This window comes from Dicentrarchus labrax, unplaced genomic scaffold (assembly GCF_905237075.1).
Source record: "Dicentrarchus labrax unplaced genomic scaffold, dlabrax2021, whole genome shotgun sequence".
NCBI lineage: Eukaryota > Metazoa > Chordata > Actinopteri > Moronidae > Dicentrarchus > Dicentrarchus labrax.
The window spans coordinates 11,536,256-11,551,679 of record NW_026136711.1 but is presented as its reverse complement, the minus strand read 5'-3'; the positions used below and the strand labels follow the sequence as shown (position 1 = coordinate 11,551,679).

At 44.6% G+C, this 15,424-nt stretch overlaps 1 protein-coding gene across 2 annotated transcripts; it reads right to left on the bottom strand.

Moving 5' to 3' along the window:
* Positions 1-626: 626 nt before the first annotated feature.
* On the bottom strand, positions 627-14,083 carry zhx3a (zinc fingers and homeoboxes 3a). 2 transcript variants are annotated; one of them, XM_051413783.1, is made up of 3 exons: positions 13,745-14,083; positions 2,668-5,578; positions 627-2,140 (listed from the first exon to the last, which is right to left on the bottom strand). In XM_051413783.1, exons 2-3 carry the CDS (start codon positions 5,379-5,381, stop codon positions 2,107-2,109), a joined length of 2,748 nt encoding a protein of 915 aa, XP_051269743.1. In that variant the 5' UTR covers positions 5,382-5,578; positions 13,745-14,083; the 3' UTR covers positions 627-2,106. The 2 variants fall into 2 exon arrangements, with proteins under 2 accessions (XP_051269743.1, XP_051269744.1); XM_051413784.1 differs by having other exon boundaries at positions 13,933-14,083.
* Positions 14,084-15,424: the final 1,341 nt, after the last annotated feature.

Sequence of the window (15,424 nt, the reverse complement as noted above, 5' to 3'; positions counted from 1 at the left end):
TCAAACCCATTTGATCTCCTCTAATCACAAGACTAACTCTGACTTTGTCTGTTCTATGTAAGGTTTAACAATGTAAACAAAAATTACAGTAACAACAATTGATGAAATGTAATCCTTGACATTAAACAAGGTTCAAAGAATATATAGCCTTCTCACTGGGAAAACGAACCGTTGTGTGACTGGACCCTGCATATTCCTGTAGTTCCTTGAGTCTTCACTTGTGCTCTCTTCAAGAAAGATTTCATTTCTTGTGCAACATCTGGCAGGCCTGCACTCCTTTCTTTGCCCACAGTGCTCATCCTTCATTGAATAGAGAAGCTCTGGTCACCATCTGCAAACATACCTAAGACTCAATACCTCACGATACACTTTGCAGACAAAATAAATAGGTTATTCTGCAGCCATTGCCTGCCATGGAAACAGAAAAATATTCCTCCATAATTGAGCTCTCAGCACAAACTGCATTGTCAGCTGCTCACCAGCAGGTGAGGCTGTATGCATTTCTTCAATCCCAGCGCTCTACATGTTACTTTCACATTCATCTCACTGAATAATTTGACTGTAATCCTTAGTTTAATTCATATTCACTCCTGGTGCAAGGTACTGAGCAACTAATGAGACGTTACTGCTTGGTGAGTATTCAGTTTATTCTGTAAAGATTCAGAAGTGTAGAAAGGATGATACAACAGTGCTTTATGATCAGACTATTTCATAAAAGTTTTTTTAAGTGATCATAACACCGTAAGTCCAGATTCCATTTATCTCAAACCAAAATAAATTTGTAACATTCGACACAAGTGCATACACTGCTGGTAGGAGATGAACCTCCAATTTCACTTTGGATGGTATAGCACCGTTCTTAGCTATTAGCAGCTTGACAAAGATGCAGCTTAATAGGATTCATGTAGTGACTGTATGTTTATATAAACACAAGAAAATTCAGAGGAGAGCAAAGATCTCCTCATTTGGCTCTCTAGCTAGCACAATATCTCACTCTGTCAGTGTCTAGGGATCAAATTGATAATTTTGCTTTAAACAACATTTTGCCAGTAACAATATTTGATACAACTACAGCTTAAAGTTAAACATCTCCAAGTGTACAGAAAGCAGCACAAGATTTTTTTCACAGATATAGACGAACAGTGACCATCTATGCACTGGCATGTTTTGTTTTTTTTTTCCATTTTTTTTTCAGGACAGCACAGTGGCTGGAAAGCAAGGTGATGGACAGACAGGTCATATAAAGACATGGACAGAGCTGAGTAAGGCAACGTTAGCGTGACAGGCTTCTCTCTGTTCAGTTTGCAGGGCAGTGTAGTGTATTGATCTTGACGGAGCTGTCAATACCTTTACTGTGGGGCAGTGTGATTTTTAGCATTGCTGTCTTCATTAGTGCATTGTATATAGTCTCTTGCGTGTAGCTGTACTGCAAAGTGATCACCAACATTTATACAGATCCAAATAAACCATGTTTGATTGCATCTGGACTTACAGTGACTATAGAAGAGTAAATAGAATTGAAAAACCAAATAACGGAAAAAGTAAAATTCAAGGCAGTGCTGAAGTACTGGTTGCTAAAAAAGTAAAAAATATCACAAAGCCAACAATAACATTTCCTTGACACATCTTTTGTTTGTCCAGTCAGTACAAACCCTCTTTTATAGTGCAGTTTCAATCATATATATATATTTCTCCCTCTGACCCAAAAACAATATCTCTCGGCCCTATCCTATCCTATCCTATCTTCGCTCATTCAAGTCAGTTTTCCAGTCAGTGTGCGTCTTTTCTCTTTCTTTTCTTTGATCCCTCGTACTGACCTCATTGTGCACCCTCCCCACACAACCACAAAGAAGCATGAAAGGCTTAAACATCACAGGACTCAAAGGTGAGAAGTTCTTTCTTTTGACGATGGCAGGAAGTGATGGCAGATGGAAGAGGAGGAGGCGGAGGAGGAGGGGTGGGGGGTATTCACAGTTACAGTCAGAGTCCAACGGTCCAGCTACAATCACATCTGCTGTCATTATGAACACTCTTTTTAGACCACGGCCAGGGGAGCAAGCCAGCCTTTAAACATGATGTTCCTCTGGTGAGACTGGGCCTGCTTCATCACACCTCCAGCAGCTCCATCCTCAGGCGATCCCTAACAGCAACACACACACACACACACAAATCGTGAGGATGTGATTGAAAAGTTCTGGTTGTATTGTATTACTGTTTCACAAGTGAGGTTTTAGGAGGGAGCATTGTAAAAAGATGCCTGTGTATGGGCTAACTTGCCTCTTGGAAATCCACCTCACCAAAGACAATTGTCATGATTTATTCACATATATTAGCATGCACTCTCAATCTATAATTCAGCGGCCCAGACTGCTACTTATCTAAAAATAGCTTCTTAAACACAGACCTTTGATTGCCTGAATAAGCTACTCAGCATGAGTACCTGTACACACTTATCCTGCCTCCTTTTTACTGTACTTCACGCAGCAACGACAACAAACAACAAGCTGTCAGGTTTTTGTCAATCCACCTGGCTTACATTGTCTTTGTTTTTTGATTGATAAATAGCACTAAGCTTGTAAAAGAACCCAAGGCACTGTGAATGAGAAGAGTATCTTACTTTACGATCTTTTATCACACTTTGTAATTCAAGCATTATGATTGAATTACCTGGCCTGATTGGCATCACTCTGCTGTTCAATGAGTGACTGACTGGCCACTGGCTGCTGGTGGTCCTCTGCCCTCTCTGACCAGGGATCCTGCAGGATTCCCGGCTGCGCTGACTCCTCAGCTCGACCTCGCTCGCTGCTCCCCTCGGACCCCATCAGACCCAGCAGCGGTGAGTATGAATCCTGCCACACAACCCGCTGCCCTGAGTTCAGTCCTGCTTCTCCTTCAAGGTGCTTGTTCATGTCTTGCTCAACAAGTTTCTTTTTGGCCACTGGAGAGTCCTTCGGTGACTCAGCTTCAGCGCCTCCGTGCCCCCTTGTTTCCTCTGAATCTGCAGGCAGTCGTTGATAGGTCTCCAGCCACTTCAGCTGCCCATTCTTGTGGCTGTACCGGCTGTCGCTGAACCAGCGCACCACCTCTGGCTTGGGAAGGCCTGTCTGAACGCTTAAGTCCTCATACTGCTGACTGCTGGGCCAGCGGGTGTTTGAGAAAACCTGTCGGAGGATGTTCAACTGCTGGGGCGTCTTGTTGCCCCAGGGGGGTGAGAAAGACGGCTGAGAAGCAGACACCTCAGCTATCTCAGACTTGTGTTCTTGATGTAGGCCTACACTCTCAGATGTAGTCTCTGGTTCATTCATCTTCAGCCTCTTGAAGCTTATCTTGAAGGGGTCAACTTTCAACTCTGGGCAGCTTCTGTCCCTGGCAAACGGGTCCTCCTCCTTGATGAGTTGCTGTAAGATTGACATGCCTTTTATGGGAAAGTCCTTGTTGCCTTTACCCTCATCTAAAATGGAGGAGCTGCTTTTTGTAATGACAGTAGTGCTGGTGCTTTCAGTTGGGGATTTGCTGGCATGGTTCAGGTTAGGGACGCTGTCATTACAAGTAGTACTGGGGTATTCATTGCTAATACTGCTGTTGTTGGTGGTGTGGATGTAGTTGTTGCGTTCGTCATCGGGCTTAGTGGTGTGGGCCTGCTCTTGTGGACTGATGATGCCGCTGTTGTGATTGTTACAGGTGATGTTGGATTTGCTGGTGTTATCGATGATCACTTGACTCTTGGTACTGTTTGAACCTTCCAATCCGATTGGTAAACTGTTGCTTTTGACATTTGGTTTCCCGTTGGTGTCAGCAACACAGTGCTCATCATTATTGCTAATGGTGGTAGAGCAAGTGGCAATGCTGTTGATGCTGTTGGTCGGGCTGCTGTTATGCACCGGTTTCCTGGTAATAGTCTCACCACCATTACTACTGCTGGAATAGCTGCTGATGCTGCTGCTACTACTGCAACTACTGCTGCTACTGCTGCTTCGACTGCTGCTGGTGCTACTGACACAACCGCTGCTTCCAGCCATGTCCAGGCTGAGGCCATTGCTCTTGTCTGGCTCCACAGTGGGTTGAGTATTCTTGGTCAGTACCTTTGTTGTTCTGACTGTGGATGGAAACTTTGGGGGGACAATTGGAGTAGAATACGAGACCCTTGTGACATGGGGGTTGGTTGACATGCTTGCCTGTGTGGCTAGGACAGGCCTGGTTTTTATACTACCATAGGGAGCTTTGGCCATCTGAAAGTTTGGTCCTTTTGAGCCTGGATGGGCAGTGACAGTGTGGTGGGTTACAATGTGATTGACATGCCGTTGTGTAGCAGGTTGCTTTTGAGGTGCTCCACCCTGGAACACAGTGTTGAACATCTTCCTCCTGGCCTCTTCGATCTCTTCAGGAGACCAGCTTATGCCCTGCTTAAGCCTTTGGGCAGTAAACCACAGTTTGATCTGCTCTTCGGGGAACTCTGAGACCACCGTTAGGTAGCAGAGTTCGGCTTTGGTCGGGTAGGGGAACTTGCCAAAGGATGTCTTGAGAAAGCTGCTGGTGTCCATGGCGGCATCGTAGGTGGGGATGCTGCTGAGAGGGATCATCACCTTTGGAAGGTCTTTATTGGAATCAGAGGAGGGGGGAGAGTAAAGGGAGGGAGTGTGCTGGTGAAAGACTTGGTTGGACACTGTCGTCGCAATCACATGAGTGACAGTGGTCCTCGGCATAGCTGGGGCAGCAGAAACACTGAGAGCCCCGTTTTGGAGTTCAGGCACATTTGTCAGCATGCTGGGGTTTACATCCTTTCCAGTGTCTATCTTCCGTACCTCCACAGTGTGAGAAACCACAATCTTTTTGTGCTCCCCCTTGGCTTTCATCATCTTTGCAATCGGTGTTTTGGTGAGGGAGATCCCAGATTCTCTGTATTCTTCCCCGTTGTCCGTGAAGAGGCTTTGCTCCACCGTTGTTACTCCATCCCTGTTGTTGACAGTTAGGGAGGCAGTGACCAAGCCCTCCATTATCTTAGGGTGGGCGTTAGCATTATGAAGAGCCAGAGCCTCAAAGCGGACGACTGACACCCCACAGTTCAGGCAGTAGAAGGTGGGCTGGGCCCTGAAGTCTAAGTGGCAGTTGTGCATGTGATCTAAAAAGTAGTTTAGATCTCTGGACTCAAAACGGCACTTTGGACAGCTGTATGTACCTCCTTTCTGCATCTCAATGCCACTGTCGGATTTGGAGGAGCTGTGAGAGAAATGGCCAGACTCTTCTCCAGAGATACTGAGTATGCTATCTTCTGGGATTGTTGGTAGGAGTTCTGGTAACGAGCCCAGTATGATTTCCTCACGCACATGTTTGGATTTGGATGGTATCATGCAGGGTACAGTGGATTTCCTCTTGCTGGCCATTGTGCAGCTTTGTGTAGATGGGAGAGTGAGTGATTACTTGTCCGGTATGATGAAAACAGAGGCCGGGTGGAGAGTGGAGAGGGTTGAATGGAGTTTAGTGTCATGGACCAGCCACTATGATATCACAGTGTTGCTTCATGCCCTCTTCCACTTCAGGACTGCTGTCACATGGACAAGTTTACCAGCTCCTAAGGAACCTGTAAGAAAAGAGTACAAAAGAAGAGAGACGTGACTCTTTTGGCCCATCTTTAATTTAGTAATTACAGAAAAATAAATGAACATCATCAAAATAACATTGTATATGTCCTATATGGGCAGAGTAGATTATGAGTAGATTTATAGTCTATGCTTCGGAAAAACACATTAAATATTTATATGTCATACTACAGGAAGCAGGATGTAGTGGAAGCTAATAGGCCAACACAGGGTAGTTAAGTGTAGGTGGAAATACAGTGTGATAAGTGTAGGTGGTATTTATCAGCAATTACAACACAAAAGTAAAAGAGGGCTTTTCTCTTAAAAAAAAAGGCCTTTGGAATTATGCTCATAATCAAAAATGAAGGTTATGTAAAATTACTGTACAGAAAGAGGTGGATCTCGCTCACTAGACACATTATTTAAAACAAATGGCACCAGGGATCATTCGAAAAACTATTATTAACGTTTTAAAATTCCATTTAGCTGATTTCTTAAATATTGAAAAATACTGAACATTAAATATTTCATGGAAATCTACAAAGACAAAGGGTTTTCAATAATTAAAATACTTCAAGGCACCACGCACGCACGCACACACAAGCACGCACACACACACATGCACGCACACACACACACGCACGCACACACACACGCACACACACACACACACACACACACACACACACCCCTTCATTCAATGAAGCCTGTCAGTGTTCTGGTTATTTACTTGGATTTGCAGACTTCTGTCTAGCTGTCACTTTTTATGAACTCCGAAAAAAGAGCATGAAAACGACAGAGCCAAAAATGACAGTCTAATCTCAGGGATATTTGTTTTTTTTTCACTGTTGCCATAGGTTTGGCTCTTCTAATTATTAATGGCATGTGTCCACAGAATTATTTTTAGTAAAGCTAAATATTGACTAAACATGTAATAAAAAAGGCAGTTGGGCAGTGGCAACCACACTAAAGCTGAAGTTAATATCATGTAAATGTGATGTGTTGTGTTTGAAGCAGGTTTTCATTGCCAGATGCCACACGCCTCCCTCCAGGAAAGAGTTAATATCAATAAATAAATATCGTCCACAGACTACCATGGGGATTTTGCATCTATTGAGTGGGATGCACTCCACCACTCCAAATTGATAGTGCCGGTATCTAGTATCTAACCTTAGCAGCTGTTTCACATTGTCTGCAGCAGCCACAAATATGCAAAAATATGCACACAGGTTTGTATTTGTCTGCAAAAAAATAAATATGTATAAGTATTATTGTTTTAAATCGTGTCAATTTTTACAGGCAGAATTTAATATAATATGTTTTTGAATTTGTCACACTCTCTTGGTCGTGCTGTCTTATTCCTCTTTGGTTTGCTATTGTAAGGCAGACACATGAAGGTTAAATGACTTTGCTGGTGAGAGTGAGCATTGGATGTGAGCCATATGTTTTACATTGGACATTGCAGCGTACCTTCCTGGCATAATGTTGTGTCAAGAGGTGACATCAGGTGACTGTGTGTGCTTGTGTGTGTATCACAGCACTCCTCTAAACACAGTACAGTGAAGGACCTGAAATATTCTCATAAGGTCTGAGAAGGTTACTACAAACACATTTGAAGCCATTTGCAAGCTGCAGGCTCAAACCATCTCACCCTACATGTGTTCATGGCGATGCATGCACGCATACAAACACAATACACAGATTAGTGGCTACACAAACCCATTAGCAAACCCCCTCCACAGGCTTGCCCCTCTTATAACACTCCAGCCATAAGGATGTATGTGGATTGTCTCTGCAGTCTCATTTCTCCTCTCTTCTCCGCATTGCAGAGTGAAAAACATGCCTCTTTCTCACACAAAGCCACAAATATTTAACAAAGTTTGTAGGACAAGACAATGGATACACTGGTGTTTCATTACAGATACAGCTGGTTCTTATAGTTATTTTAACACTGGAAAGTACAAAACGTGAAACAAGTAATGAAAGAAAATATCAAAGTGGAGATGTAGCTCTGCACCCCTCTGCCCTCTGCATGAACTTTTGACACACACAGACACACACACGCAGCCTCTGTAAACCACTCTCATCTTTCGTGCTGAAAAGTGTTGATGTGTGACATGCCGCTAAAAACTAGTCTCATCCTATCATCATCTATCCATATCACTCAGGCTTTACCTTCGCCTGCGAGCTTATCATCCTGGGAATAACATCAGCTGCAGAAACCCAACCACCATACCACCCAACACCTGGTTTCTGTTGGAATCCAGCATGCCTCAACATCTTGTACTGCCTTTTGTTGGTTAGATGTTCTTTTTTTTGTCATGCTGCGTTTGTACAAAGTGAAAAGCACTTTAACAGACTTTCATTTTACTGCATCCACGTGCACATTCACCATGGCCGGCTGGATGGTAAATAAAAGATGAACCTGTTCCAGAATTAAAACCTTCAAATGACTGCCCAACAGTACACACTGATCCCAGACAGACTGTGACGTCCTCCTTGTATCTACCTCTTTTTCATTTCTACTGACGGCTGCTGCTTTCTGACAGAAAAAAAACCTAAAACAAAACAAAACAAACAAACAACAAAAAAACTAGGTCACCAGCATCTTATGCAGTAATCCCGGTTCACTGCATCCAGACGCGGGCATGTGCTGTATGTTTTGCCGCCAGAGAGGTCATGATATCCTCTGACGGCACACTCGATTAACCCCTGGTGAGGACACGGCGTACATTGAGTTTGTTCCTCTGAATGAGGGATTTAGAAGTCAGCTTTCATGCAACAGAGGGATGTAGTTATGCACATCTCAAACATCTGTGTGAGCGATGTCACTATGCTATAGAACTTTGTGAAAAATCTGTGTTTGCTGTGCTGAAGTGATTCATTTTGTCAGTCCCACAAAGAGCACACTGTGTGAACAGGATGTTTTAGAAAATAAAGTGATGGAGAAGGTAACTTCACGACGGTGGGCTGCGACTGGCGTAGCAGCCCCCAGACGGGACGCCGGCCTGTGACAAGACAGGCGCTGACCCAGTACAGACGCTCCCCTCCCCGGAAAAACATTCCACTTCCTGCATGAGAAAGCCCAAGACAAGCCAAAAGTTGAGAAAGGTTACATAAAGAATCAGGTCACCTATCAAAAGAATGGGCTGCTTTATCTGGCGAGCGAGACGTGCGATCAGACACAAGACAAGGGCTTCCCAGACAGGGAGCCATTGAATGGGTCCCTCTGAAAAGCCAGGCCTTGTGTTTCAGCGGCGAGGTAGACAACGCTCAGACGATCACTGTCCCCAGTGTGTCGTATGTCCTCGCACTGGCACTGGCTCTGTGGCACGGGGGGGGAAACTCTTTTCATCTCTGCGGACCGGGGAGTCATATCTGAAGTGAGGGAAAGTGGCAGAGCTCTCAGACGTGCTTTCTGAACACCCACGCTCAGCGTAAGCAGAGGGGCCTTGTTCGCTGAACTAAAACCACGTTTGAACCATTCAACTTTTTAAAAACAAGCGTTTCAAAACAAATGGGATTAGGCTAGGTTTAAATTCTGATGGGGTTTATACGTTCCGCCTGATTTAATAGCAGCTTTAAGATTTACAGGAGGGCCTCCCTCATGTGCTCTTACACTGTCATTTATAACAATATAACATTATTATATTTACATCTCATTAATATTTAATTATACTCTCCATACTTTAACATGGCAAACAGCTGAGTGTGCTGCTCCCATCTCAGCAAACCAATTGAAAGAAAGCAGCATGTATTCCCTTTCATCACCTCATAAACTGCTGCAGTAATTACAATATTACAACACGAAAAACATGCCCAATCCACAGCGAGCTGTTACCAGCAGAAAGCGAGGCGAAGCTGCAAAGTGGATGCTAAACGTTATAATTTAATTCAAAACAGTCCACTGATTCAGACACTCCCAGATTGTTGGGTCACCTACAGTTGACATTAACAAACAGAGATTGGTGTTTTTGTTGTGCCGCCTGTCACATGAATGAGAATGTGGAGGTTGGAGGAGGAAGAAGGACAAAGGAAGACAAAACTCAGACATTTGGGAGTGAAGTGAGAGGATGACTGATGATGATGACAGGCTCTGCTGTTTCAATATTCCTCCCCGCTGACACCTCGTAGGCACACATCTCCACACACACAAACACACTCCTCACACACTCCCTCCTCACCTCCGCAACATTTAGCACCTGCACCGTTCTGAAAATCTTTTCTCTTTGAACGGAATAACTGGCAAGGAGTCTCTTGACACAACAGTCGCAGAACAAAAAAAATACCCAAAAAAATTCTCCCAATTATGACAATATTTGTTTTGCATGTAATTTGCTTTGACAGTGATCCGTGGCTGTCTTGAGAGTCTGCTGTCAAAAAATGACCTGGCGTCCTCTGGGGGGATTGGGGAAGAGAGGGGGAACTCCTGACAGATACATTTGAATGATCAAAAAATCTGTTTAGCGGGAACATTTTCTGCCAAATGTCCATTAAATAGATTAACGTCATGTGAGTGGATCAGCTGGACACCCAAATATAAGCCAGAGACAGAGAGCAATTACTGTCTTGCACAGAGAAGAGATTGGGAACAATGGCGCCTCATTTATAAGGGAAACGTGATCCAGCGCTGGGAGCCTTTAGACGGCTGACTGTCGAATTTGCGATTGTTCTGTTTCCTGCGTGTCTGGGTGTCTCCTGTGTCCATCATGCCGCCAGCGTGGACTAATGTGGGGGTTTTATTGACAGTAAGGGTGGACAGGTTTCAGTTTGGGGGACATCTTTGTGCATGAATGGCACTGTACGCTTGCCAGCATGAATAAGTGTCGGGCTCCAGTGTTACGTGTGCTGAAAAACAATTCGGAGTCATCAGGGTCCTTAGCACAGTGCTAATACGGCACACGAGTCCAAGCAGTCCTCACCGCCTGTCCAGCTGAAGACATGCCGAGGCTCCGTCGTGTAGTCTCCCGCTCCACTGCAGGCTCTTCTTTTTTTCTACATGGGTGTGTGTTGTGTGCGTATTAGTGTCTGAATAAGTGTGTGAGATGCAGGTGTTGTCAGCCATCTCCTCCTCCTCCTTCTCCTCCTCCTCCTCTTCCTCCTCATTCACACACACACACACACACACACACAAACACACACTACCCCCCTTACCTCCATGACTGCAGCCTCGTCCACTGGGAGACCGGTCGGTGGTGCCACTCATGTGTTAACATCGCCATAGCAACCCCTCTCTTCCCCTTGCCCACCACGCCACACACACAGTGGAGTCACTCGCCCACACCCACCAACCTCAAGACACACACAGACACACACACTGAATTCCCTGGACTGCATCCGGTGCAGGACAAACTTAATCCACATGCCCCGCCAGCCATCTTTGAAAAGTCCATTCATGGTTCAAGTCTCTTTCAGATAACTTTGGGTGAGGTCCGCAACAACAACTTTGCTTTTTCTTTCTCAATCAGGTCGCAGTGACACAAAAGTTCCAGCTCAGCCATTCTTATGTTCATGACGTAGGCTGATGAAAGAAATATCGCAGTTGTACGCGCTGCAAATGACCTCCCGTCACTGTTATTATCTTGCTAAATCAGTGCAGAGGCTTGGAGACGGTGGCGTTACACTACATACCTATTGCACTCCGCCTGTCTGAGCATCTTTGTTGCATGGTCCTGTTTTGTGTTAGGGTGAGCGCTCACTGTTGAAATCTTACATTGTTCTCCGAAACCTTCTGTCTGTGGCCCAGATGAATGACAGACAAATAAACCATGGTGCGCAGAGAAAAAATTCTGAGTCATGCATCCTTTTACATCACTTTTGATGAATAACTTCTTCAGTTCTGTAGCCAAGACTACAGGCATTCATTTGGCAACTTAAGAAGAAAAGGAAGAAAGATGGCGGCGCACCGCACATTGTACTGTCCATCCTAAAATGGCTGACATCACAGCCTCCTCTAACTGCCAAAGACTGGCAAATGCCAGCTCCTGCTGACCAAACCTTTCTTGCATGGGACAGAGAAAGTGGCAGGGGCTCTTTCCCCACTAGCCCCAAGGTCCCCCCCCCCCAGTCACTGCTCAGGCGTTTCTTTTGGTTGGAACTGTGCAAACATGCTGTTTTAGTGAGGCTTTTGAGCGGTCTGGGCTTCGATACGGCATTGGTCCGGTGACAAAAGCAATACCAAAAAGAATGAAAGACCTAAATAAAAGTGAACCTGTATAGAACACCATCCTTTCTGGTGGGAAAAATAGGACTCTGCATTGTGGTTCGGAGAATTTTCTGGGAGGATCATGAGGTATGCCGCTATCATGAATGCTTGTTTGTATAAAAATGGCTGGAAAATAGATCTGGTTGGCATTAGACAGTTGATTTTCTTCTCTGAACTCAAGGAATGTTATACACTCCATGTCAGCTAAATCTGCAAATCATGACCATATGACCTTCCTCTGTATTCTGTAGCAGGGGATTCATTTTGAGCTGTGGGAGGCACACACAAACATAACATCCACGGTGACTGTTGTTAGAAAACAGAACACCAAATCCTCAAAAGTACCGTTTTCCAGGTATATGTGGGGTGGCATGTGCAGAGACACTGCTTTGCGGAGGGGAGTGGGCAGTCTTGGCCCACTACATTGTGTCTGTATATACAAACACTCCGCTGTGGCCATAATGAAAACTGTGAGCTGTGCCTAATTGCAGGGAGTGAGGGATGAAAGGCAATATGCCTGGCCTCATTAGAGCAGTTCCGAGAAGGGAGATGGAAGACCGTTCCCAGGGATCCACAAAGGGAATTGACATTCCCCTAGTGTAAGCGTCCTGCTGGAGTGAAAACCTCCACACACACTGAACTCACCGGGCCAAGCTGAACCCAATCTGCCAGATCTGCACAGCGAGGGCTCATTTACCTTTGTTTAGCCGGTCATCACACACGCCTCAAAATTAACTATGGGAGTGCAGAAATGTCCACTGGAGGCTGGACTCCACACTTGGACTCCCTCTCCACAGTCCAAACATCTACTCTCTCAGGAAAACATCAATGACACAGTCATTTCCATGACCTACATTATATGTAACAAGCTTACATGGTTAAATCATTAAAATACATTCCAAAAATTTCCAGTGATTCATGCCTGTCTAGCTGGCTGCTGGAGTATTATGGGGTTGTCTCTGTTATGGACCCACACATGATCCACGGAGGCAACATTAGTCAGCACAGAGGTCCCTCCCCTAAAGGCAGAGGGAGACACATGGCATTCAAAGCTGGGTCAATATTTATGTACAGATAGAAAATGTGACCATACAGGAACTGATATTTTTTTTATACAATGCCTCACTGATAATCCACAGTTGGCTAAATAACTGCGTGCTCCTGAAATGGAGCGCTCTCCTTACTGTACTGTATATGTTTCAATGTGTGTGTGTGTGTGTGTGTGTGTGTGTGTGTGTGTGTGCGCGCGCGAGTGCGTGTGTGTGAGTAGGGCAGCAGCACATGTTGGCAGGAGGAAGAGGAGGAAATGAAAGAGAAAAAAAATAGTCCTGTGCATAGACATACAGGCCTACCTTTCTGCTCAGGCAAGAGGAAGAAATGTGTAGAGAGTGAGCGATCAATAGATGAAAATTGATACTTGGCGTACAGTTTGAACATCTATGGACTCGGAGGCATCCTATATCAGTCGATAAGGCTGCTATAGCACTGTGTTCAGAAGTCTTTCACAACTAGAAGCACTCACACTCACAGCACAGTGGGGGAAATACAGCGCGTTGTGCAATAAAATAAGCAGATACGCCACATTGTATATAGCGCGAGAAGGAGCGCAAATTCAGGCAGACGGAGGATCCGTTGTTGTAACTGTAACAAACTGACGAGTTAACCCGTTTCACTCCATTCACAAGGCTGTGGGGGCAACACACTGCCTCGGAGCCTACTTGCCAAAGGCGATCTGGCACTCTATATAACCTTATGAATATTCCCAAAAATCCTCCACCCCCCCTCCTCCACCTACTGTCGCCATTTTATACATTGGCGACTTCATATAAACTGCCTTGACTACAGCACCAGATGAAAATTCAATATTCAATAGCGAGGCATAATTTCAGTAAACAACTTTGGAGATCGCGCCTCGCCAATAACGAGAGGTATTCGCGTAATGGAAGAGTAGATGTGTCCTTACCTCAGCAGTCGGTGGGAAAAAATGGAATCCGACATTAATATATAAATGAATAATATTGGATTAGCTCCGATCGTTGCGTTTTGAGAAGAAGAGGAGGCGAGCAGGGGGTGGGAGCTCTCCTCAAGTGAACCCGGTGAACTGGCGTGAACCCGTCAGTGACCACGGCAAGGTACATTACATTACATTACCTTTCCACCCCTCTGCCACACTGTATGGAGACGGCAAAACAACTATGGTCGGCGGTGCAGGACGAGGCAGCTCCAAAAAAAATTATACCGAGTGTATTTCCTATGAACACGTGATTCGGAGCGTCACCCAAAATCCAAAAGCCCTTTCATCTCAAATTTTGGAGAGGGGCGGGGATGAGATGGGGATGTGTGTGTGTGTGTGTGTGTGTGTGTGTAGAAGGGGAGGAGGGGGGTACGTATACTGAGCCCAGTGCACATTTGGGTATGTCGTTATAGGGGTAAGGCAGTGCTCTAACAGATTGGGTTATACATAGCTACAATGGCGCCGCCGAGCAGGCTGAACAGATGGATTGTATTGTGTAATTTTGGGATTTGACAGGAGTTCAGTGATCTGCCGTTTCAGTCAGCTTCATCACCCAAAAGGTCCTCTTAATTAGGTCACATGTTTTTTCAAGAGATGGCTGCCGTCTTTAGAAAAAGAAAAAAAAATTCTTGATGGGCTACTATGAATATTAATCGTTGTGGGAATTGTCATTTAAAGCACAGGCCTATTAGCCTACCGGCTTAAAATAGACTTTTACGCACACGCGTAATAGTGGTAGACCAGTTTACGCAGATGCACAGTGAATGCAGCCTCGTTGTTCATGTCCATTTTTTAAAACTAAACATAATAAACTGTTTTTTCTTGAATCAAATTACCAATGTTAGTTGGGTATTGTTGAGTAGAATAGGGGGTTATAAGGCTGTGACCCTCATGACCTTGTTGGCCTCCTGTGCGTAAAGGCGCACTGAGAAAAGCCCAAAACACACGGAGCCAAGTTTAGAATAAGGGTCTAATAGAAAAAAAGTAAAAAGTAAAAGAAGTACGGTAATATATTCAGGAAGGATATTAAGAGAGCACATCAACAAGAGAAATGGAATATTGTAGTAATAGTACAGAAATAACAATAAATATGATATAGTTTCTCTAAAACCACAGAGTATTATGGACACATTATGCTGTATGTCTTCTTTGAAATAATATAGTAAGTGTTTAGTGTTAAACTCTTGACTATATGTTTGTATAACAGGTAGGGGGGCTACAGCCGGAGGCCTACACAATATACAACACCACATCCTCAATGTCTGTTGTAGAGTATGAACATATAGGGCTACTACAGGCCTAACAGGGATTTGCTCTTCCCTCCCACTTTGTCCTGACTGGGTTCAGACATTGCCTGTAGCTGTGGCTGTATACAGTCAGGAAAAACAAAGATTATCTATCAGGAAGATGAATCACTCAATAGCAAAACAAAAACCCAGGCCGTGGTTCCGGTCTGCTGCAGTGTAGACGTAACTGTACATGACCTGGTATAGTAGTATAGTATAGCCATACACTCTGTGCCCATTAATGCTATGCTATGCTATGATACTATGGTGATTAAGTGACGGGCAGCATACCAACAGGCATGGCTCAAAACAATAGTAGATGTTTTAAATTGTTTAATCTTTG

What these genes read in the sequence shown, in the direction of transcription:
- zhx3a (XM_051413783.1), bottom strand. Translation starts at nt 5,381, where the DNA reads ATGGCCAGCAAGAGGAAATCCACTGTACCCTGCATGATACCATCCAAA. An exon ending in AGTGATGCCAATCAGGCCAG is followed by an intron (nt 2,141 to 2,667) that starts GTAATTCAATCA and finishes TGTTGCTGTTAG; the next exon opens with GGATCGCCTGAGGATGGAGC.